Source organism: Azolla caroliniana, unplaced genomic scaffold (assembly GCF_043228905.1).
Source record: "Azolla caroliniana isolate FFs.n. ecotype wild unplaced genomic scaffold, voAzoCaro1.0.p SCAF_9, whole genome shotgun sequence".
NCBI lineage: Eukaryota > Viridiplantae > Streptophyta > Polypodiopsida > Salviniales > Salviniaceae > Azolla > Azolla caroliniana.
In genome coordinates this window covers 20446710-20472094 of record NW_028230444.1, presented here as the reverse complement: position 1 = coordinate 20472094, position 25385 = coordinate 20446710, and the positions used below count along the sequence as shown (strand labels likewise).

Sequence of the window (25385 nt, the reverse complement as noted above, 5' to 3'; positions counted from 1 at the left end):
CATTAAAGTACTTGACGATACTTGAGTCAGCCTATGTCAAAGGCTTGTATAAAGAATGCTCACTAAGCACATTTTATAGTATTGAGTCATTTTTTGAAATAGAGTTTTCTTGTTGGTTTTTCTTCTCTCTCTCTCTCTCTCTCTCTCTCTCTCTCACCATCATGGTTGGCTCATTAATGGCAAAACTATTTGGATGTATAATGGAATCAAAGATAAGTGCATGGGCTAAAAAAAATGGTAAGAGAGCTTATTGACAAGCTTGTTTTCGAAAACATCATAGCACCATTGATCACCTTGTGACCCGTCAAGCATTAATAGAGGAAAGTCACCTTAGACGTAAAGGTTTACATTGTTGTTTCGTAGACTTTACGAAAGTTTTTTATATGGTACCTTGTGACCATCTTTGGAGGCGAATGGAAGTGAATATATGCTTGCAAGCTCTCAAATATATGAGAAGGTTATATATTGTGTGTATGAGCAATAAACTTTTAGATTTTTTTGATAGCACTATTGGCGTGAAGCAAGGATGCCCACTCTCACGAACTCTATTTGGTCTATGCATTGATGAATTGGAAGAAATGGTTGCCAAGTTTGTAAAGGAAGAAGGTGTTGAAAAAGTTGCAGTTGGGAATGTTGTCATTATGCTTTTACTATATGCAGATGATGTAGTGCTTTTTGCAAATACTTTAGGAGATGTGCAAAAGCTTATGAAGGTTGTTGAATACATGCTTAAGGTTCAAAAAACCCCTCACGTCGACTTTTTAGAATCGCATGGGAAGCAAGCAAAAAGATCCAAAAGACACATTAGTACATTGAAATAATCAAAATACATATAAACACATGCCCTCAATTAATTAGAAAACTCATTGAAATCATCACAATACATATAGGCATGAATTCTTGATTGAAAAACAATACATCCATGGATACTCTACAGAAAGCTCATTGAAATCGTCACAATACATACAGGCGTGAATTCTCGATCGAAAAACAAGTATATTCATGGGCTTTCTAAAATCCTTGATGAGCCTAAATGAATACAATATTATTGTTAAGATTATTCATTAACTAAGATTATCGATTAATTAAGTTTTTGAAAGGTAGCATCTTCTCTCTATTTTTTGAGGATATACAGAAATGGCAGAGCCATGGCTACCTTCCAGGCTCTCTTCTCTATTGAGGAGTTGTCGTGACCTTGCTTCCACCTCTGATGGTAGGTTATTCCACAGTGTTATTGCCCTTTGTCGATGCTTTTGATGATGCCAAAGACATACTCAACACCATGGCTCATCGCAATTTGTTCACATGGGGCTTCATTATAAGAGCTTACACAAAAGAAGCACGCACCGATGAAGTTTTTTCTCTCTTTGAACAGATGAAAACCGAAGGTATAGTGGCTTCCCTAATCACAAACAAGTTTTATTTGTGTTCCCGTTGAATGCAGGGTATGAAAAAGTGGTTCAGTAGATGGGATGCAACACATTTGCTTCATGATGCATCACTAGATTCCTTTGTAAATGAGGCCTTTTTGCAACGTCAATGTATCATGACATGGGAAAAATGTGGAGGCTCACCCTTCATACATTATACTACACATGTTCCACCTAACTACAAAACCATATTCTTCATGGAATAGGGAAACCGTACACATCAATACTTGTTAGAGCCCATTCCGTTGGCCTCTATTCAAACCATTGCTTCCATGCGACTTAGCCCACATGCATTGTGATGTGAGACAGGGCATTGGGGCACAAGTGATGAGAGTGGTCGACTATGCACACTTTGTCCTAAACAAGTTTGAGAGTCTGGGTATCACACTTTGATACAATGCTCTGCCTTTGATCATATTTGACAATGCTTTCCACACATCTTCGACCAGGCCCAATCCTTGCACAAATTTCTCTCACAACCACAATGTGCACTCTTGATTGTAACATTCATTGGTAAAGTTCTTGAACATCGAGAGTCGTTACTCACTTTCACATGTATCATGTGAAATGTAATTGTTTTGGTCTCATAGGTCATATTTGACCTCCAAAGACTATAATATAATTTGTGTGTGTGTGTGTGTATTCCTAATTGTCTTCTATTGTCCGGCCTAGTCGGTTATGTCTGTTAACTTACAAGCTCCCGCATACGTGAACTTTTATAGGAACCAAATCCCTGCTTGATCATCGAGTGTGAGTCCAAAGGCTACAACTTTGGTAACCTCCGTTAGGGGTTCATAGGCTCGACATATTTGCTTGAACCACTCAATGTGATCATAGGTGTCGCCAAATTTGAGGAAACGAGGGACCAACTTTGAAATAGAAATGCTCTTCCCAATATCATTAGCAAAGGATCACTAATTGTCGATGGATACACATTCTTTCTCCATCATGGCTACGAGGGTTTGAATGGATTGCAACACCATTGCTAATTCAATGTTGGGAGGGGTTGGGGTTTGGGCTCTCATTTATGTGTGGTGGTGAGGGAGGTCTTCGTGTATGATCCTCATTCAGGCTGTTACTCGTCATGCTTGAGTTCGGGATTGAGTTGGGTCCACGTTCTTGACGGTGTGGGCATGACGACGCTTCTAGAAGAGTGAGTTTTGTTGCACTTGTGCATACATGTCCTTCATTTCAGCAAGTGCGACTTCAATATCCCATGTAATTGTTGGGATTTCGGTCCCTCCGGATGGGATGTCCGGAGATAAATGACGGCAAGCCCGGTTGCGGTTACGGAACCGGATGATGAAGAGTACCCGGCATGAAGCCGGATGAAGTGTACCCGGATGCGGATCCGGATGATGAAGAGTACCCGGATACGGATCCGGATGACGAAGACCTGGCTACGGAGCCGGATGATGAAGATCCCGGTTACGGAGCCGGATGACGAATGTACCCGGAGAGAGATCCGGATGCGGGAAACATATTTGTGAATATGTTTGCCAAGAGCCCCTTGAGGCTATATTTGTAGATAGCCCGAAAGTCATATGTGTATAAATATGACTTAGGGCAAACAGTTTTGTTGTTGCTTAATTTTCTGTTTTTCCACACAGAGAGAGTGAAGCGAGCAGCCGAGAGAGAGAGAGAGAGAGATAGAGACGAGGAGGTCGTTGCCTCTGTGTATTACCGCCGCCTGTGGCGAAGACAGTGAGCTCAAGGTTGTTGCCTTGAAGCTTCACCATTGTACATCTCTGTTCATAGTGATAGTTGGAGTGTGAGGACTCCCGTGGTTTTTCCCATTTAGGGTTTCCACGTAAAACATACTGTGTACTCTTCTCTCTATTGTCTTGGAGCATTTCGTATTTCCTGTTTTCTGTGATTTGATCCTATTTCTCGGTTGTGGCCGAGAGCGGTGTTCAACAAGTGGTATCAGAGCACGGGAACACAGAAAATGGAAGGCGGCGGCAGTGGGCCTCCGGGCATGATGGTGCTGAATGCACAGAACTACGCCGACTGGAAGATAAAGATGGAGGACCTGCTCATTGTTCGGGACCTGTATGAACCGATCGACAGGTCGGAAATACCCAAGGGGGTACTTGAGACGGAGTGGAGGCTTCTGAACCGGAAAGCCGTTGCAACCATTCGGCAATACGTCGACGTGAGCGTTCTACAACACGTGGCGAATGACACCAACGCATATGAGATGTGGCGGAAGCTGTCGGGCCTCTACGAGAGGAAGAATGCGTTGAACCGTACCTCCCTGATGAGAAAGATAGTGAATCTCAAGTACCGGGACGGCGAGAGTATGGTGGAACACGTAAGCACGTTCATGGGATTCGTGAACCAGCTTGCGGCGATCAAGTTCCCGTTGGAGGATGCAATGCAAGCCATCATTCTGATGTGTACATTGCCGGATAGCTGGGAGAACTTGGTGGTGACTCTCAGCACCTCCTGCACCGAAGATAACTTGTCTCTACAAACGGTAAAGACAAGCATTTTGAACGAAGAAGCGCGTCGGAGAGATAAAGAACCGGCCTCCGACTCGAAGGCGCTGCTTACCGAATCGGAACAGGGAAGACAATGGAACCGGAGTCCGCAGAGACGGGAGAAGTCGGGGACCCGGTCGCAGTCAAGAGGAAGGCCCACATGCTTCCACTGTGGGAAGCCGGGGCACTTCCGGAAGAATTGTCGGCATTACCGAAAAGACAACGGAGCCGACGACACCGATTCGAAGAAGTCACCGGAGAGAAACGGTGCATACCGGGGAGCCACGGACCGGAGAGGTCCGGATCGGCGAGGGCAGGACCGGAAAGGAACGACGGCACTCGCGGCAAGTGAAGAAGAGATAATGCTCATTACCGAAGAGAGGGAGCTGAACCTTGCCGGAGAAGAGATGACCTGGGTGGTCGATTCCGGAGCGTCGTTCCACCTGACCCCGGAGAAGAAATACTTCTCATCCTACACAGCCGGTGAGCATGGTTGTGTCCGGATGGGAAATGAAGGAACATGCCGGATTGCCGGCATAGGAGACGTGTGGCTGATGACATCAACCGGATGCAAGATGCTGCTGAAGGATGTGCGACACGTTCCGGAGGTCCGATTGAACCTGATCTCGGCCGGGAGGCTAGATGATGAAGGCTACACGGGTAGCATCCGGAACGGTGTCATGAAGTTCAGCAAGGGGAGCCTGATAGTGGCTCGGGCCCGGAAAGACAACACACTGTACCTGATGAATGCCCGGTTATGTCCGGAAGAGTTGAATGTGGCAGCCGACACTGCCGGTGAGCTGTGGCACAAGAGACTGTGCCACATGAGTGAGAAGGGGATGAAGAGGCTTGCAGAAGACAACCTTATTCCAGTGAAGCATGTGCACCTGGAGAAGTGCACCGATTGCCTGGCCGGTAAGCAGAACCGAACCTCCTTCCACTCAAGGCCACCGACGAGACGTAGTGCACCATTGGAGTTGGTGCACACTGATGTGTGTCAGGTAGAAACGAAGTCACATGGCGGAGCCCAGTACTTCGTAACATTCATAGATGACCACAGCCGGAAGCTGTGGACGGCACCGTTGAAGACAAAGGATCAAGTATTGTCCGTCTTCAAAGAACTCCACGCAAGAGTGGAAAGGGAATCCGGCAAGAAGCTGAAAGCGATACGAGCGGACAACGGAGGGGAATACCGGGGGCAGTTCCAGGAGTACTGTCGCTCGAAGGGAATCCGGCTCGAGTTTACAGTGCCGAAGACGCCGGAACTGAACGGGCTGGCCGAGAGGATGAACCGGACCATAATGGAGAGGGTCCGGAGTATGCTGGCGCATGCGAAATTACCCAAGGGATTTTGGGCTGAGGCAATGTCGACGGCGACATATGTGATAAATAGATCACCCTCAGTACCTTTGGACGGAGACACGCCGCAGAAAGTGTGGACCGGTAAGGAAGTGTCCTACCGGCATCTGAAGGTGTTCGGGTGTCTCGCATACGTGCATGTGGCAAAGGACCGGAGAGGAAAGCTAGATCCAAAGACCCGGCCATGCATATTCCTCGGTTACGGCAACGACGAGTTCGGCTACCGAGTATGGGACCCGGTCGACAAGAAGATATTCAGGAGTCGAGACATCATCTTCATGGAGGACAAGACACTCGCCGACTTGGAGTCGGAGAAGAAGATGAAGAGCTCCAAGTCGACCGGTGAGGATCAACTCTACGAGGAGCAGTCCCGACCGGTAAGGGACCGGTTAGCACTCGAGGATCCGGCCGAAGACGGTGAAGAAACAGAACCGGCCGAAGAAGATGAAAATGATACCGGAACCGGCCCCGATCCCGAAATGGATTCGGATGAAGAAGAATCGGAAGAACCGGTTACCGAAGCTCCGGAACGGAGATATCCTCTAAGAGAGAGAAGGGCTCCCCGGAGATTTCCGGAACCAGAGCACGTGCTGCTAACCGACGAGGGGGAGCCGGAGAGCTTTGAAGAAGCGAAGCATGACACCCATAGCCGCAGGTGGTTAAGTGCCATGCAGGAGGAGATGGATTCCCTGCATGAGAACCACACATATGAACTTGTGGAGTTGCCGAAAGGAAAACGGGCACTCCGTAACAAGTGGGTGTTCAAGCTGAAACCGGGAGATGCCGGAAACCCCCCGAGATACAAAGCCAGGATCGTGGTGAAGGGGTTCCAGCAGAAGAAGGGCGTCGACTTCGACGAGATATTTGCCCCGGTAGTGAAGATGACCTCCATCCGAACGGTGCTGAGCATAGCGGCAAGCATGGACCTCGAGGTAGAACAGATGGACGTGAAGACGGCATTCCTTCACGGTGACCTCGATGAAGAGATCTACATGCAGCAACCGGAAGGATTCGAGAAGAAAGGGAAGGAGCACTTGGTATGCCGGTTGAAGAAGAGCCTTTACGGACTGAAGCAGGCTCCCCGGCAATGGTACCGGAAGTTCGACTCCTTCATGACAGACGAAGGGTACCACAAAACGCAGTCCGATCACTGCGTGTTTGTGAAGAAGTTCGAAGGAGGAGACTTTCTAATACTCCTCCTGTACGTGGATGACATGTTGATCGTCGGACGGGACCAGGTCAAGATACGGATGCTGAAGAAGGCTCTTCACCGAACCTTCTCAATGAAGGACTTGGGTCCGGCGAGGCAAATACTAGGGATGCACATCATCCGAGACCGGAAGAAGAAGCAGTTGTGGTTGTCACAGGAGAAGTACGTGACAAAGGTGCTTAAACGGTTCAACATGTCGGAAGCAAGACCGGTCGGATCGACCCTCCCGGCAAACTGCAAGCTGTCCAGCAAGCAAAGTCCCAAGACAAAGGCTGAAAAGGAGGATATGATGAAAGTGCCGTATGCCTCAGCCGTCGGGAGCTTGATGTACGCCATGGTGTGTACGAGACCGGACATCGGATATGCAGTCGGAGTGGTGAGCCGGTACATGAGCAATCCCGGCAAGGAGCACTGGAACGCGGTCAAGTGGATACTCCGATACCTGAAGGGCACAGCAAACGTGTGCCTCCGATTCGGCTCCGGTAAGCCCGAACTCGACGGCTTCACCGATTCGGATATGTCGGCTGATGCAGATACCAGCCGGTCCACATCAGGGTATGTGATGACGTATGCAGGGGGAGCTGTTTCATGGCAGTCGAGGCTGCAGAAGACGGTTGCGTTGTCAACCACGGAGGCGGAGTACATGGCAGCTGTTGAAGCCGGCAAGGAAATAATATGGATGAAGGACTTCATTAGAGAGCTCGGTATCCGGCAAGAGGAGTACCGACTCTACTGCGACAGTCAGAGTGCCATCCACCTTGCGAAGAATGCGGCCTATCACTCCCGGACGAAGCACATCCAGCGTAGATACCACTGGATCCGGGAAAGGATAGAAGACAAGGAGTTCGTGCTGACGAAGATCCACACGGACGAGAACGGGTCGGATATGCTGACCAAAGTACTTACACCCGACAAGCTGGAAGCATGCCGGAAGAGGATCGGATTGGAGAGACATCCCATGCCGAAGTGAAGGGGGAGTTTGTTGGGATTTCGGTCCCTCCGGATGGGATGTCCGGAGATAAATGACGGCAAGCCCAGTTGCGGTTACGGAACCGGATGATGAAGAGTACCCGGCATGAAGCCGGATGAAGTGTACCCGGATGCGGATCCGGATGATGAAGAGTACCCGGATACGGATCCGGATGACGAAGACCTGGCTACGGAGCCGGATGATGAAGATCCCGGTTACGGAGCCGGATGACGAATGTACCCGGAGAGAGATCCGGATGCGGGAAACATATTTGTGAATATGTTTGCCAAGAGCCCCTTGAGGCTATATTTGTAGATAGCCCGAAAGTCATATGTGTATAAATATGACTTAGGGCAAACAGTTTTGTTGTTGCTTAATTTTCTGTTTTTCCACACAGAGAGAGTGAAGCGAGCAGCCGAGAGAGAGAGAGAGAGAGATAGAGACGAGGAGGTCGTTGCCTCTGTGTATTACCGCCGCCTGTGGCGAAGACAGTGAGCTCAAGGTTGTTGCCTTGAAGCTTCACCATTGTACATCTCTGTTCATAGTGATAGTTGGAGTGTGAGGACTCCCGTGGTTTTTCCCATTTAGGGTTTCCACGTAAAACATACTGTGTACTCTTCTCTCTATTGTCTTGGAGCATTTCGTATTTCCTGTTTTCTGTGATTTGATCCTATTTCTCGGTTGTGGCCGAGAGCGGTGTTCAACAGTAATTGCTTCCGGTTGCCCTCCTTTTGTGAGTTGCGTCGTCCATAGTTTGATTTATTGTTTTATTGCCCGCAACTCGTGTCGTGTCTTGAATATGTTGTTCCAGGTTGCGTTGGTTCCTGGTCATGCCCTCATGGTGTGGAGGTGTTTTGAGGGCTGCATTAGCTAACGAGCTCAAGGGGAGCCATGTAATTGCTTTTGGTTGCCCTCCTTTTGTGAGTTGCGTCGTCCATAGTTTGATTTATTATTTTATTGCCCGCAACTCGTGTCGTGCCTTGAATATGTTGTTCCAGGTTGCGTTGGTTCCTGGTCATGCCCTCGTGGTGTGGAGGTGTTTTGAGGGCTACATTAGCTAACGGGCTCAAGGGGAGGTTAATGTTGGGTAACATCCTTGGGGTTAGCCACCATCTGTGGTATCGAGTCCGGTGCAGTGAAGTGGCGTCATGCGTGGTCAACTCGCATAAACTCTTTTGGGCGTGTGGATTTGGATTTGAACAAGTCCGTCCAAGTAGAGCTCGCCATACATATGTCAGTTAGTGTTGTGAGGATATTCGGATGATGGTGTTTGCCAAGTATTACCACTTGTCAAGTATTGCTACTCATCGAGGATTCCAGCTCATTGAGTATTCAAGCTTGTCGACTATTGTCACTCGTCGAGTGTCGTGACTCTTGAGTAGGAAGCAGAGAGAGAGTGATGGCGATAGAGATAACGATAACGATAGAGATGGCGAGAGCGGTAGAGATAGCGATAGTGATAGCAAAAGAGAGTGAAAGAGGGAGAGAGTGCGAGAGAGAGAAAAGTATAAGTGAGAGATAAGAAATGGGAATGAGATTATATTATGAGAAAGAAGATTACAAGGAGTAGGCTAAGGGCTAAAGACTGGTGTTGAACCGAATGAGTTGTGATGAGTGTATGGACTCTTATTTATAGGCCCTTATGGAGTATTCTAGAATGTTCTAGAATATTTTAGATATTTATGAATAATAATAATAATAAATATAATCATGAAATATTCAAGAACATTCTAGAATAATCTAGAATGTTCTAAATATCTCGTAATAACTAAACATATAATTATTATGATTACATCTCACATATGTTATTACAATGGTTAAAGTACAATATGTAAACCAAGAGGTTAGGGGTTCGATTCCTGGTTCGCCAAGATGAATGTCATGATAAGCCAAGATGTATGTCTTCATGACATTATCCCCCCTTTTCGATGACGAGTTGCACGAGTCGGAAGAAAAGAGTTCAGACTTGGTTTATGAGGATATTGATTGTGAAATGCAACAACCATGTCGGAGGCATTGGCAAGATGTTCGGCAGGCTCCCATGTTCGATCATTAGGTGTATAGCCTAACCAATCAACCAAGTAGTATAGTTTGTTGCGAATGATCTTGGAGTCGAGGATAGCAGCAACCTCATATTCAGAGCCATTGGAAACGTCAATTGGAGGTGGGGGAGGTGTAACACGACCCGGAATAGAGCTCGTTGTGTAGGGCTCCAAAAGTGAAACATGGAAGACCGGGTGAAGACGCATATGAGGAGGAAGATCAAGACGAAATGTCACATCATTGATCTTACCACTTATGACATATGGGCCAAAACGTTGATAATCCAATTTGTAGCAAGGTCGGGTCGTTTTAATGCTACCTTGTAAGAGCCATACACGATCGCCTACTTGAAATGTAGTCGATGAATCACGCCGATGACGGTCAGCAATCTTCTTTTGAGTGTTTTGGGCTTCACATAAATGATGCAAAAGCATATCCTGAACTTCTTGGAGTCGAGTGAGCCGATCTTCAGCAGCTGGGTTTTTTGGGAGTTCAGGATGTTCAAGCATCGTCCAACGAGGATGGTACCCAATGTTTGCAAAAAATGGGGAATATCCAGTAGAAGAATGCTCGGAGTTGTTATAAGCAAATTCTGCCAAAGGAAGTAAATCCACCCAATCATCTTGTTGATAGTTGACAAAACAACGTAGATATTGCTCGACTGTTTGGTTGGTGCGCTCACTCTGCCCATTAGTCTCTGGATGGTAGCCGGAAGAGAGTTTACAAGAAGTTGTAAGAGTTTGAACATGTGCCGCCAAAATTTCGAGATGAATTGGGGACCCCGATCACTGATAATATCATCCGGAAGACCATGATGGCGAAACACCTCCCGCATGAGTAAATCAGCTGTCTCTTGACTAGTAATGGTCTTTGTGCATGGAAGGAAATGTGCCATCTTCGTAAAACGATCGACAACCGTGAGAATCGAATCAAATCCCTTGGAAGGTGGAAGATCCGTAATAAAGTCCAAGGAAATAGATTTCCATGGGCTCTCCGGAATAGGCATTGGCTGTAATAAGCCATATGGATGATGTCGAGGCTTTTTTGATCGGCAACATGTATCACAGCTACGAACATAATCCGTAACAAAATGGCGAAGCCGTGGCCACCAATATCGGCGAGAAATCAACTCAAAAGTCTTGTGGATGCCGAAGTGTCCCGCCATTGGTGTGTCATGACATTGTTGCATGACTTTGAGTCGAGAAGGACCGTCAGGCACATACAAGAGAGTTTGTCGAAAAAGTAACCCATCATGCCAACTAAACTGGGTGTAGTCTAGACGAGGATTTTGAGTTTGGGAGCTAGATGCACGATTTGGGATAATATGGCTCAAAACCTCTTGGGCGAACGCATCAGTCGCAATCTGCTCACGAATGGAATCAAGAAGCCTTGAATCTCCCGGTGTGTTGATGGTATGCATTGCCATTATTCGTAGACGATCAGGACCTAAGAGGATTTGCTTTTGGCTTTCAAATGCGGCCTCTCCAGGTTGAAGTTCCATATACGAACGTCTAGATAAAGCATCTGCTTTTCCTTGTTGCATCCCAGGGCGATATAGAATTACAAAATCGAAACGAGTTAAGAACTGCGCCCAACGAGCTTGTCGTCGATTCAAGACTCGAGCACTTTGAAAGTATGTTAGATTTTTATGATCATTGTAGACAATAATCTGCTGAGAAGAACCCTCCAGAAAATGACGCCATTGTTGAAAAGAATCCACAATGGCAAGAAGCTCTTTGTCGTGAATCTCATAGTTGATTTCTGCGGCTTCAAATTTTCGTGAGTGAAAAGCCACCGGGTGCAGTTCATCATCATCACCAATTTGGGATAGTACACTTCCGAGTGCGAAATCCGATGCATCAGCTTCAAGTATAAAGCGCCTCATTGGATCGACATGGATTAAGATTGGTGCGGATGTAAATGCTTGCTTTAAACCCTCAAATGCAGAGTTCGCATCTATACTCCATACAAATGGTCGATTCTTGTGCGTCAGTTGAGTGAGGGGCAACACAATTTTTGAATAATCTTTGATGAACTTGCGATAAAAGTTTGCGAACCCCAAAAAACATTGCACATCTCGCACGGACTGTGGTGTTTGCCAATCCAAAATTGTTTGAACCTTTGATGGATCCATAGAGATTCCATTTGAAGAGACTATGTACCCCAAAAACTCCACTTGACATTGGTCGAAACTACACTTCTCCAATTTTGCATAGAGACCATACTCTCGTAGCCGTTGCAAAACTTGGCGAACATGTATATCATGTTCTTCTTGAGTTTTTGAGTAGATCAAGATATCATCCAGGTAAACAATGATGAAGATATCGAGGAAGTCTCGAAAAATATCATTCGCCATATGTTGGAAGACTGCTGGTGCATTCGTGAGGCCAAAAGGCATCACTGTGTACTCAAAATGACCATAGCGAGTGCGGAACGCCGTCTTCCATTCATCCCCAGGACGAATTCGAACAAGGTTGTAGGCACCTCGAAGATCTAACTTCGTGAAATACTTTGCTTCACTGAGGCGTTCTAGAAGGCTTGAGATCAATGGGAGAGCATATCGGTTTCTAACGGTCACTTTATTCAAGCCTCGATAATCCACGACCATACGAAGCGTACCATCTTTCTTCTTAACGAAAAAGATGGGTGCACCAGCAGGAGATTTTGAATGTTGGATAAAACCATTTGCCAAGTTCTCATTGATATATTCTCGAAGAACCTCTAACTCCGTGGGCGAAAGATTATAAATTGGTCCCCATGGAGGCTCTTTTCCTGGCTGCAAATCAATTGGGCAATCATATGGTCGATGCTCTGGTAGTCTATTAGCCTTCACCTTATCGAACACATCGGAGAATTCTATGTACTTCTTTGGTAGTTGGACCCCCAATTCTTGTGAGCTAGATGAGGGAGTTGCTAAAACCGCAAATACCATCATGTCTTCCTTTCTTCCATCCTCTCGTAATTGATGTATAGAGATTGTTGAAATTGTGGGGGATCCTAGATCCTTAGTTGGAGCTTCAAGAGACTTGGATTGTACGGTGACCTCTTCAATAGTTCTTTTTCTCCAATCAATGGTTGGGTTATGTAACTCAAACCAAGGAAGACCAAGAACTAGAGAGTGCTCCGGACTACTAATGATGTTAAATGAGATGACACTAGCCAAATTACCTAGGACTACACGAATTGGTTCAGACTCTTCGACTATATCTCCTGATGCTATAGGGCGACCATCGATGACTCCTACAGCTACTGGGTTTGGGAGTTTTTTCAAGATGATGTTTTGAGTCAATGCAAACTCGCGATCCATGAAACAAGAATTGGCTCCGGAATCTAGGAGGGCAGAGGCTAGGGCGCGATGACCTGTAGATGTGCTAAGCTCGACTTGTGCAGAAAAAACTCTACTAACTTGATTTGATGAAATGGAACCACAACTAGGTACTGACTCTACATAACTAGGATGGTCCAACCAAATGGCTCCTATTTTGGCCGGACTTATTCGTTTAACACATCCTCTAATTGGCTCAAGACATCAAATCTATTCTCATGGCATGGGCTATTAGGCTTAGTACTTAAGTTATTAGAAGTGATAGTAGAACTTGATGTAGGGTTGTCATGTGCACTTACTTGGTAAACTTGACGCCTGGGTTTATGTGGACAATTCACAGCTATATGTCCTGGACCACCACAGTAGAGGCATAGGCGATGCGCCCGACGTCGTTGTTTCTCAGCATCTGATAAGGGCCCTCGACGTTGTGTCGACTCTATTTCCATCGGAGTGGGACCATCCCTCGTAACGGGTCTAGAACCTTGTGGCGGTGTGGCGACTATAGAAGCGTATGTCTGTTCCGGTTGGCGGCGTAACATTTGTTGACGTTCAGAACGTCGCTCAAATAGGCGATTATCACATCGCACAGCTCGGCTAATAGCTTCAGTAAGAGACTTTGGATCTTCATGGAAAGTAAGAAGAAGATCTTTGACATCGTTACGCAAACCCTGACGGAATTGATCCATTAAGGCTGCCTCATCCCAAGGGATGTCGCATGCCAAGAGACGGAAATCTGCGGCATAAGCTGAAGCGGGACGATCTCCTTGTCGGAGTCTTCGAATCTTGTTTATTGCAGTCCTAGTGCTATCCGTATCTCCAAAACTAGCTTGAAACTCCTTAACGAATGCCTCGAAATCCTCCAGTAATGGTGATTTCTTCTCAAGAAGTGGTGCGAACCATGCTAACGCTGTACCGCTTAGCAAGGTTCCTATTAATCCCACACGGGCAGCATCAGTTGGATACCGATTGGGATGTAACTGAATCACCAAACGAACTTGATTCAGGAAACCTCGAAAGAGAGATCTGGTACCATCAAACTTGGCAGGGAGGCTAATCTTTGGTTCCCTTGGGGAGTTTTGAACCCCCGCCGCTTGTTCTCGTAATGTTAATATAGTAGCCTCAAGTTGATGAACCCGTTGTGATAACTCCTCATATTGATGAGCTTTCTCAGTACTGACTTGTTGAAGATCCCCGAGTAGCCTTTGATTTTCTTGCTCTAATGCCACAAACTTAGTGGTGAGCATATCGAGCTCCGAAAGGACACGCATATACTCTTGCTTGCTGACCGACTCCATAACCGCGGGGGAAAAAGAAAGAAGGATAAAGAAGAAAGCTTGCTAGGGTTATTGGAGAAAGGGAAAAGAAATATTCGGTTCAATCTCTATCGTTATCGTTATCTCTATCGCCATCACTCTCTCTCTGCTTCCTACTCAAGAGTCACGACAGTTTGAACCGAATGAGTTGTGATGAGTGTATGGACTCTTATTTATAGGCCCTTATGGAGTATTCTAGAATGTTCTAGAATATTTTAGATATTTATGAATAATAATAATAATAAATATAATCATGAAATATTCAAGAACATTCTAGAATAATCTAGAATGTTCTAAATATCTCGTAATAACTAAACATATAATTATTATGATTACATCTCACATATGTTATTACAATGGTTAAAGTACAATATGTAAACCAAGAGGTTAGGGGTTCGATTCCTGGTTCGCCAAGATGAATGTCATGATAAGCCAAGATGTATGTCTTCATGACATCGAGTATTGCTACTCGTGGATTGTTTGAGTTAGACTTAAAAAAATTGAAAATTTCGGCACTAATGGCCGTTTCAAGTACAACCGCTTTGATTATGTATCAACGTGAATCACGCCAATTCCTCTTACGCTACAAGGGTCATATCTCAACAATAATTAGTGATCATCAGACAATTAGTTTGCTAATGTTCGGGAGATTAAGGGGAGAATAAAGAAAAAACAGAAAATTAGGTGCTTGAAACTATATTTGTAGGAATGTAAAATGGTTAAGATTTTAATGAAAATAGAACAATGGTTATCCTTTGTTCTCTTCCCTCGTTAAGTGGCTTGCCTAACGAGTTTTCGATCACTCGAAGTCGGCTTCAAGCGTCGGTCTTATCCCCGGCAGTGGCACCAAATAGATGTGTAGGATCTATGTATCGACAAAGTTAATTCCTTCTCGATGTCGTTTACGGAGCTTGGACTGGAGTATGGTCTTTTGATGGCGAATCGAGCAAAGGTGGTTGTCAAACACCTTCAAACCTCACACTCATTTAACAATTAAACGATGATTTAGAACAATATCTCTCTCAATCTCTCACGCTCACTCTCACAGACAATAGGCGTAAGGAATTTCTTTATTAACCCTCTTGCTAAGAGGTCTAGCACCAACAAGGAAGAGAGATTAGTGTTTCTCTACTAAATACTATCACTAATCTCTCGTAAGTTTAAAAGGTTATAAGAAAAGGAGAGGAAGCTTGAGCTCTTAATCACTATAGAGATCTTTACAAATGGAAGAACCTTTACAAAGACACTAAAGTGTGGTTTATATAGTTTTTACATTAAGGATGTGATCATTTCACATTTGGCCGCCTATTGGCTTCCCTTTCCCTTGCTTGGTTCTTATTATTTCCTCTTCGTAGGTCCCTTAACTGTACAACATCCTTGTTAATACACCCTTCTTTACGATCGATCATGATGCGGTCCAAGCGCTTAACAATTGCTTCCCATTAGTACACTTGGATTGGGTCAATCCAATGACCTTTCTTGTATGTTGCCCAAATTTCTTTTTACTTTACCAATCACGTTCTATATTATTGAATTTTTTGTTCGTGGGTGTCGGGCATGATGATTCTCTTCATTAAGATTCTTTGGATACAAGCCATGTGGAAGCTTGTACTTCCATGATGTTGGCCACAGTGTCAAATCCTCATGGATCTCGAGTGGCTTTTTCATGGTGTCATGATGCCATTGATTGTAACAGTTGTGTCACATGCTTGTGAACAAGTGTTGAGCCTCACAGACACAAACACAGCCCCAGGACAAGAGGTCCGAAGGCCGATGACAAGCAAACAAACACCGACGCCCGAAAGAGCCAAACAAAAGGGGAGAGAGATCGTGCCCCCAACACTTTGCTACCACTTAATTATTTATTGCCATTAACAAATAAAAACAAATAAGATCAAGATCAAGAAAATAGAGTTCCAAGACATTATTGATTTCATGCTTTACAAAACGCTATTATAGCAAATAGAATATCCTTGGGTGGTTTGCATTGAATACACTTCCCCCATCTCCAATTACATTCTCTCAAATTATTGGTTGGTCATTAATGTGTCAGCAAGCTGCTAATCCTACATGCTACTTTGTTGTAACTACTCCGAAGTATGGTTGGATTGGATAAGTATTTGCATTTCCACACTTGGTTGGACAAATTAAACCATGATTGAGACTCAAACATTGCTTACATGGATAATTGGACTAAGATTATGCCATGATTCAGATTGAGATTTTGTTAGATTACACTAGCTAGTTTCTGTCAAAGATATTCAAGGCATTGCATTAGCAAGAATCACATACTAGTTTTCCTTGATCCCATAGGTCTATGATGAGGTACTCAATGGAGATGACCATCACAACACTTCCGTAGCAAGGTCGATGAGTAATGAAGTGGGACTTCTGCACTTTAAAATGTATTTTCTCAATGCAAGTAGATTGCCATGTATTTTCTCTCATGGAAGATCCCCAATATGGACCAATCCAAGATGGAGAGGGCTTGGTGGTGAGGACGCTGGTTAAAAGTGGTCTTGTTTTGTTGAGTGACAAGGATCAAGAGAGTGAAAGTGAAAGACACAACTAAAGTAATGACCCAATAAAAGAATCAATTCAAGGAGAATAACTACTTCAAATGCAATTTACAAAACAGCATTCTAGCATACAATGTTATTTGATTTCTCTTTTGCCTGATTTTTAAGTTTGTCATCCATTAAAATTCTATATGGAGGAATATACCATTCCTCTTAATCTACCTGAATCTAAGTTCACAAAATCAGGTGGATGGAACCACTGCAACAGTAGTCAGTATCAAAGATTTCAAGTCATTCAATCCAATTGTCTGCGACACCAGTAAATATTTGTGAGGAAGAATTGCATTATCAACATAAATGAAAAGGATAACGTTCATAACGATCACCATAACAGAAGACATTTAATTTTGACCAATTTCATTCTATAATGCATATATTGAGAAGCATTTTGATAATTCTTCCAAATGATAAGAAAAGCAAGGATGTACTCTATCCTAATAGTGGCATCACATCTAAACATGCAGTAATCTGAGTGTAGTGTCTTATTCTCACAAACCAGTGTTTGGGAAACTTTCTTGACTAATATTGAGTTTTTATTTTTGCAGACATAAAATATCATGAATCTATAGAAATCTAGCAGAAATTCTAAATATTTCTATAGCCTTTATAAATAACATAAGCGGGAAATTTCACAAAAGGGTTGAGAAACCCATGCTATTTTGGGGAAATCCAAATCAGCTAAATGACAATCTTAGGTAAGGAAACAATTACCTGAAGCATGCTACCAACAATTGCAAGTGGTTGCTTTTCTTCGGGAGGAGACAGTACATGGATACCTATAACGCCTTGTAAGCTCTCCTTTTCTTCTGAGTAGAATTGTCGGTATATCAATACACCTAAATCCATCAAGTCATGCTGAAAAGTTAATTCCAGTACGCCTAAATGTTCAATAAATATTTAGAAATGTCACTGCAGATTGTATACCTTCAGCAACAGAGTTGATACCAGGAAGAACTGCATCTAATCTTTCAGATTCCAGCATTTCCTCAAAGGAGCTATAGTGAATAACAACCTACATGCAAAGAGTGCACCTTCAACAATAGTAAGGCACATACATCAATCAACAGAGAGAGCAAAAACAATTATATTTCACATCTATCGAAAAAAAAAAGCACCATAATGTAGAGACAAATATTTGTGTCTCCATCATGAAGAGATTAATGTAATAGATGTCTCCAATAATAGATTTTGTTTTCTAATCATCTCTGATCTATATAACAAACGGCAGGTGCTCTTAATTCGTGCATAAGTATTCATTTAGTTGCTGAAAGTCACTTGCAATTGAGAGGAATCTTTAGTTTGACACCTCTTTCCTTTGTAGTCCGTTGTCTCCATGTATCTGAGTGATCCATCAAAGAGATGGCCACTATTAGGTTTTAAGGTTGCATCTACTACCTCAAAACGCTTTTAAGTTTCATCTACAAATATTTATCTGTTAAGATTTTTTTCTAAGAAAAACTTCAGCTTCCAGTCAAGGTGATGATGATTCAATGAAAACTTTTAGCGAGCTTGTTTTAAAATGATAAAAAATGATTTAGCTCCGTCTTATAAAGAAAACATCCTATAATAAAGACCAATATGAGTACAGATGTGGAAACGTATGTCATTGCCTCAGTCATGTTCATAAGGTACATAAAAATATACTTTCTTTTGGTAATATGTTACATGTTTCTAAAGATCTTATAAAAGAAAGCAAGTGCAAGATACCACCACATCTTTTCTGTACGCACCATGTATGACGTAGAGGAACTTGCTTTAAATAATTGAAACCATCTTTAAAGAATACAATGGACTACGAAACTGTTGGCACCCATACCTTGACAATACGAGTCAAAGTGTCATTAAAAAGTATGATATCTCCAGGCTCAAGGCTGCATACCATCCATCAGAATAACGGCATCAATATCTGTGGCCTTTTGACCCCTTCCATAGAATGATTTAGTTCGTTCTTGTCATGTTTATATCATTTATCAATTTATTAATATATGCAAAAAACATATTTATAACTAAATGGTTATCAAATTATTGACATGCACTTCAGATCAAACACATATGATTAGAAAACATGTTGAATTGGCAGTCCTTCATAGGATACATATACATATGTCTATCTGTCTGTCTATCTATCTATCTATCTATCTATCTATATATATATATATATATATATATATATATGACACTTTTGAGTAATCAGCACTAACACTAATACTTCAATGTTATGGAAAACTAGCACTAGCACCTCTTGTCCATATTTGCTATGATTTCTGAGGTTGGAAATACAATGCTTGCCAATATTATAGTACTAGTTCACTAACAATTTGGGATTCCTCCCTGTATACAATATATACACTTTAATTTCATTCCTCCCAAGAATTTGTTGGTAGATATGGACTGCTTTTTTTCATTATATGAAACGTTAGCATGGACATATTAATGTTCAATTGGATAATCTATGTACATACTACTAGGTCAAACTGCTAATGAATACAAGCTTTGGATTTGCACCACTGGAGTAATCTCTGGTTAAGCTACTTTACCTAGTTGGCCGGTATTATTGTTCCAATTGTTCATCAACACATAGCAGGTTTATAAACTTACACATGATCTATTTCACATTATTTTTCAGCTTTAATTGTATACTACATCGCAAAAATTACCTATTGTATGCACCAATTGAACATCTACCCTCCACTGTCTTTGAACCATCTGCATTTTGTATCATGCATTTCACAACTAACTTTGAGCCCAGGATATATTGCGAGAAACCAAAATATTTATTGCAAGAAGATACCTTTCAGCTGTGTAAAGAAGGGTTCTTGAACATGTAACCTATACTTCACACATGACATCAACTGATGTGCTGACCAGACTGGCAGTTAGCTTCATTCTATTTTTACCTTCCTTTTATAAGAAAAGCCAAACCTGCAAGTCTTTTAACTTACAAAACTTTGACAGAAATTTGAGACATACCTCTTTGAATTCCTTCAGGAGCTCCAAGAACTTGGGTTTTGTTGTGAGGATGCCGTTACACTCCACTAGAGAATGTGCTAAGCATTGATATACTGCTGAGTTTTGTTCAAAATCTTCAACTAACTCTTTTCACAAGAGAATTTCAATCAGTGAATGAGACAATGAGGATGATGATGGTAATGATGATAGTGGCAATGATATATGTGGCTAGTGATGATGATGATGATGGCGACATAGCTTCCACAAGGGAACCACTCTCAATTGTGGTTAAGAAAGCCTTAGATAGTTTTAAGTTTAGCATAAGAAAGAGACAGTGAAGAATTACCTCTTCTGATCTGAACAAGTTGAGGGGTAAGAGAAGCTAAATCTGCATCTTGCTGAAGAAGAACCCGTAGAAGGATAGCTAAGGGGAGGGACAGGTCATGCCATGGCCCGACCTTAGGAGAAGAAGGCTCCATTGTTAGGTACTTGAGTCTAGAGTTTGCCAGAAAGTTGTACTCGTGGTTTCACCAAGGCTCTAGGTCAAGGATCATCTCATTTAATTGGAAGTTTCATCGTTTGGGATCTCATCATCTAATACATGAATTGTGAAGAATCAGTAGACCGCCGAGGATGGGAACCTATCTGCGTTTACATGGATTGTGGGTTCTTCCCAATTGAAGCAAAAGGATAAGCTCAGAGACTGCACGGGTGCGCAGGATCGGAGAAAACCCAAGAGTTTAAATTTGCCCGAGAGATTCAGATCATGGGCTCTCATGGATGAAAGCAGGGGAGGGGGATAGGTAATGAAACTCTTAGACATCTATTTGAAATCAAGTTTAAATATGGATATGGAAGGCATAACCTACTTGCTTAGTTAGCTGAGATGTTTTAGAATCATAAACTTTCAAGTATCAAGATACCTATTAAAACGTGGTTCCAACAACATACTAATATTAAGTAATTTGCTCGAAATATTTTGAAACACCATCTTTCGATCTGATTCTGGCCTCGAGTTATGTCATTGATTGATGCCAGGCAAAATTATATGGTTGGATGAATGACACACATGCCATTGATTGGCTTTGCTGGCTTTCTCCAACTCTCCACACGCAATTTAATAGCTACTCAAGCAACAGTATTAAGCATAACTAGCTAGATAGTTTTCACATACAATGCCATTTATTTATTTTTCGCTTCGAAATTGTGGTTCTTAATTTCCTAGAATGGGCATTTGGGAGTAACCTTCATTCATGTGTGAGAATCATCATCATATTCATGGCAGTGCATCACCATTTCAAGTATTGCTACCAAATGAATTTTGCATCAATTCATCCTTCTCATAATAAAATCCCATCAACATACTCATCAATCTCAATTCACATTTAATGAAGCAGCCTTATACTTACTCGTCGTTCATCTTTTGGATCCTGCCTATAGCCTATAATGGTACAATTGTATTAGACACGTCACACTAATATTTGCTATTTGCATATTACATACATGATACTTTATCAATCTCCATAAGATCTTTCATAATGCCCATGAATGAATACCAAATTTCAAATGACATCTATCAAGTGGGTAATGTCCATTGCAACTAATAAAACATTTGCTACAACAATTGCACGAGCATCTTGCTTACAAACTCAAACCCTTACAACATCATGAATTGAATATGGGGTCCTAATGGTTATGTCACATAACTTTGTGAAATGCAAGCAATGCAGCATACAATCACCCCATGTTCAACAATCTTTTCCATTGCATATATAAATACCCAGCATCACGATAAACAATGTGTTCTCCATCCACAATACAACGACTCCCAACATATCCCCAATCTGGTACAGATACTAAGAATATCTCGCTCCTAGTAATGCATCACCTCAGCATCCACCAATATATATTATCTACAAACCTAGCACAAGCACCAAGCCTCCAATGGTAGTCTTGCTAGCAATGCATCACCTCAGCATTCGTCAATATATATTTACAAACCCCATAAGAGAGCATTAACTTAGCACAAACACAGCCTCCATAAACACCAAAAAACAAATCCAATACAAAACGCTGAATGATCTTACATTTCTCTGTGATCCCATATCATATAGGGAATGCATCAAGTAATCCCAATCTGAATTCATTTTCTATTTGAAAAGAATCATGTTCAAGCCCTCTTGGCTTTCCTTGTGAGAGCTTTTTGCCCTATGTCTATAGTCTTTGAATCCTTCTTGCCTTTCCTAAAAGCTTCTCCATCCCAGATGATAGGATTGCTATGCTTTCTTGTCCTCACTTTCACCTTCATTTCCTTGAGAAAATCTTCAGCAACTTTCTTGGAGTGTACCACAAGAGCTGTGATTGCAGTTTCGTTCTCTTTCTCCCATACCTTTGAACTGCTATGAGGCTTGTTCACATTCTCATCATCCGAATCTTCACTACACAAAGGAAAAGTTTCTTCTTCAGAGTTGTCACATCCTGTGCCTTCTCTATTCTCTAAACCCTTGGTATAATCTAGTTCAGCATTCTGTTCTTTCCTACCACAAGATTTCTTCTTAGTCTCGGGATGCTGCTTTTTTGAGGCTTTCACTGTCTCAAACAAACCCTCGACAAGGCCAGTTCTGTAGCTCATTCTTGATACTCTGCTATGTACACTCTGAGAAGAACTAGAATTAGCCTTACCCTGACCAGATTTCATCATCTTTGTAGGTACAAAGTCAGCAGAAAGCTTTGAGATTCGATTAAATGTTGCTGCAAATGCATAGGCAGCACAATCGACATTTTGCTTGATTCCATAGAACACAATCTGCACAAGTGCAAAGAGAGGAAATTGGATTAACATCTACTCAAGGCCAGAATGGCGTCCTATGAGACCTAATCAGTGTTGACAAATGCTTCCGAAACCGGATAAATAGTAAATAATCAAAGGAAAACTCCCAAATAGTCCTGAGTTTCTTTTTATTTCCCCTCATCTAAAAAAGAATTGAGGGTATTTTTGAAGGTTTCCTCAATAATTTGGACACATTTGAAGTTAAATGCTTATAAATTTTGCATTAGAGCAAAGCTTGATCATTTCTCACAGGAGAAAGAAACAAAGCTAATACTTGTATCAGTAATGGTCCAAAACCTGAATAGTGGATCGTTTCTGAACAAAATATTGGGTATCGAAGTATTCAGCAACAGTTTGAGCTAAGCTGTAGAGCCAATGAGCAACACATCCTGCACGTTTTTTGTCTTTAGATCGAAGGTCCACAATCCGCATTCCTCCTTCGAACGCATTTTTATTGTTCTCTAAGTCTCCTTTCAGTACGTCTGCCTGAAAGTTTGGAAATAAACATTAACTTATCATGACATACATCTAGCAATGTTATATGATGAATGTCTCAACAGAATAATTCCAGGAAATCAGAACCAGGCTCATATGTTATGTAGTGCAAATATAACGGCTCTCCCAACAGCATTGAACAATGAGCATAGCAATATACTAATATTTTCTTGACAAAATGAGGCCAGATTTCAGACTTTTAAGTGAAAAGCACATAGGTGACCTGTTGTAGGTTGTGTTTTGTGAGGAGCCGTTGTGCATTTTTCAAGGCTTGTTGTGCTTCAAAGTCAGGAGTGTCTGGGTGCAACCCAAGCTCCAGCATTTTCCTTATCCTTCCATGGACACCTTCTTCAACTTGATTTTCCGCACAAGAACCTGAATTACAAGCTCATTATTCATGATTCTTCATATTCACAATCCTTCAGCATGATTCAGATTCACAAGAAATCTTAAGACAATTTTCCTGTCATCCACAACCCAGATTAAGACCCCTGACCCCCAGCCATGTCGCACCACACCTAGTTAGGTACACTGCCTTGCTCATGATGTTTAAACATTCTAGGGAAACATACAGGTAGTTGACCCCTAAAAATGGCTGAGAAGCCTTCTAACCCTCACCATCACCTAGCCAGGTATATGTGATCCTTGCCTGCAAAAGCTACTAATGTTCAACATTGTGAGTAAACATGGGGGGAGGTGGGTTCTTCCCAAAGGGTAAGATGACTATCATCCCCCATAGTTCAGAAGGTCGCCTATTGAAGCTCAGCATACAGAGAAACATAAGCTCTTTCCCACACAGAAAATGGTTGACATCTAGCCAGGCATGTCGAGCCTTGTCTAGAAAAGCTCGTATTGTTGAAAATTGTACGGAAAAATGGTGGATATCCTCTATAGCCTCATTGTCTTCAGGAACCTAGTGTCAGGAAACTTGAGGGAAAGTGGGCTCTTTTTGTATGGCTAGAATATATCCTTTTCAGTGAAATTAATAAGAAAGAAGCTTTGTAGCCAAAAAAATATTTTGAATTTCTTATGTCAAATAAACAAGAAAGAAGTTTGTTAGCAATAAACAATACAGAATGTATATTAACAAGGAGTAAGTAAAAACTTAATAGTACCTCTTCTGATATTCCCTTCTTCCTCAGCTTCCACATTCACCACAAATGCCTCGAGAGTGACAGAACCTTTGTGGTATTTTTTGGTGCCATAGGTCTCATCATCATCACTAGTGTCATGATTACTCTCACTCTCACTCTCACTGATCGAGTCATCATCACTTGCAGCACTCAATTCCTCACTAAGATAATGAGCACGTTGATTGTGTGCACTCCTCAAGACCCTGCTATTAGGGTTTGCTCTATGACATCCAACAATAGAAGCATTTTCTTTATTAGCATCTCTATCGTTATTCAGGTATTCTTCACTCTTTTGCTTCTCCTTTTTCTTGGCATTGCTAGCATCATGCGCACTATCACTGCTTGAATCATCGCTAAGATAGATAGTCTCTTGATTCTGAACATTTGTTAAGACAGGACTTGTTAGACTTCCACCAGATTGCATGGGACTGGTACTCTCCTGTTTAATATCGTTGTTCAGATATTCTCCCTTCACTGCCTTCTTCTTCTCTTTATCTTTCTTGTGGTCCTGTTTTTTCTTCTTTGCAATATCGTTCTTTTTTTCTTTATCATGATTGTTGTTGTTGTTCTTCTTCTTCTTGGTGTCCTGCAGAAAAAGTGGCTGACAGTCCACCAAAGGTTTTCTTTGTCCTTTGCTGTTCTCTTCTTCTTTCATTTCTTCTTTACTTTTTTTACTTCTCTTTGATTCATGAAGACGATTCAATGAGGATTTCTCATCCTCTCGTTTGGGGTTTCTGATAGATCCCTGTTTATGCTCCTCGTCATCATCACCACAAATATCAGATCCATCCTGCTTCCTACCCTGGCCAAGATTCCCTGGATAGAGACCAGTCGAGGGAGGAAAATCAGTAACCCCCTCCTCCATGTTTAATGGCAGAAGAGAATCAGAAGTAGAAGTGAAGTTCCTCTTACCAGTAATGGATATGGCGACAAGTTGATGATGAGACCGAGCTTTTCTTGAATGAAGATGAGACGAACAGGGAGCGCAGAAGGCGAGAGGTTCTCCGGATCCACCACACAGAGAGCATGTTAAGGAGGCAGGGGATTTCTCGCACTGGTCGCAGACACGAAGGGGCATGAGGATGTGGTGAGCTCTGGCCTTCTTGGAGTGGAGGGAGGAGGAGCAGGGGGAGCAGTAAGGGAGAGATTCGTCTCGGCAGAACTCTGTGGCAGGGGAGAGCTCGCAGTGGGCACAGCAGACAGATGGGAACTGTGGGGAAGAAGAAGAAGAAGAAGAAGAAGACAGAGGAGGAAGGTCCGCCATGG

General features: G+C 42.6%; 2 protein-coding genes across 3 annotated transcripts; both read right to left on the bottom strand.

Annotated features, from left to right (window-relative positions):
• Nucleotides 1–16683: 16683 nt before the first annotated feature.
• LOC147860540 (uncharacterized) lies at nucleotides 16684–20295 on the bottom strand. Of its 2 annotated transcripts, none has more exons than XM_087325141.1 (8): nucleotides 20008–20295; nucleotides 19683–19801; nucleotides 19504–19564; nucleotides 19370–19418; nucleotides 18529–18583; nucleotides 17637–17724; nucleotides 17424–17548; nucleotides 16684–16960 (listed from the first exon to the last, which is right to left on the bottom strand). In XM_087325141.1, exons 1-8 carry the CDS (start codon nucleotides 20138–20140, stop codon nucleotides 16895–16897), a joined length of 696 nt encoding a protein of 231 aa, XP_087181267.1. In that variant the 5' UTR covers nucleotides 20141–20295; the 3' UTR covers nucleotides 16684–16894. The 2 variants fall into 2 exon arrangements, with proteins under 2 accessions (XP_087181267.1, XP_087181266.1); XM_087325140.1 differs by having other exon boundaries at nucleotides 19683–19807; nucleotides 20008–20290.
• Nucleotides 20296–21706: 1411 nt separating this feature from the next.
• LOC147860539 (uncharacterized) lies at nucleotides 21707–25385 on the bottom strand. Its single transcript, XM_087325056.1, has 5 exons — nucleotides 25032–25385; nucleotides 24102–24935; nucleotides 23210–23361; nucleotides 22789–22977; nucleotides 21707–22467 (listed from the first exon to the last, which is right to left on the bottom strand). The coding sequence occupies exons 1-5, from the start codon at nucleotides 25381–25383 to the stop codon at nucleotides 21832–21834; spliced, it is 2163 nt and encodes a 720-aa protein (XP_087181182.1). The 5' UTR covers nucleotides 25384–25385; the 3' UTR covers nucleotides 21707–21831.

Coding starts and splice junctions, on each gene's coding strand:
- LOC147860539 (XM_087325056.1), bottom strand. CDS start 25,383: ATGGCGGACCTTCCTCCTCTGTCTTCTTCTTCTTCTTCTTCTTCTTCC. Junction 24,936..25,031: donor TGTCGCCATATCCATTACTG/GTAAGAGGAACT, acceptor GTCTCTATCCAG/GGAATCTTGGCCAGGGTAGG. Junction 22,978..23,209: donor CAAAACACAACCTACAACAG/GTCACCTATGTG, acceptor CCAAACTTTCAG/GCAGACGTACTGAAAGGAGA.
- LOC147860540 (XM_087325140.1), bottom strand. CDS start 20,140: ATGGAGCCTTCTTCTCCTAAGGTCGGGCCATGGCATGACCTGTCCCTC. Junction 19,808..20,007: donor ACTTGTTCAGATCAGAAGAG/GTAATTCTTCAC, acceptor TCTTGTGAAAAG/AGTTAGTTGAAGATTTTGAA. Junction 16,961..17,423: donor TTGTTGGTAGCATGCTTCAG/GTAATTGTTTCC, acceptor CTGGTGTCGCAG/ACAATTGGATTGAATGACTT.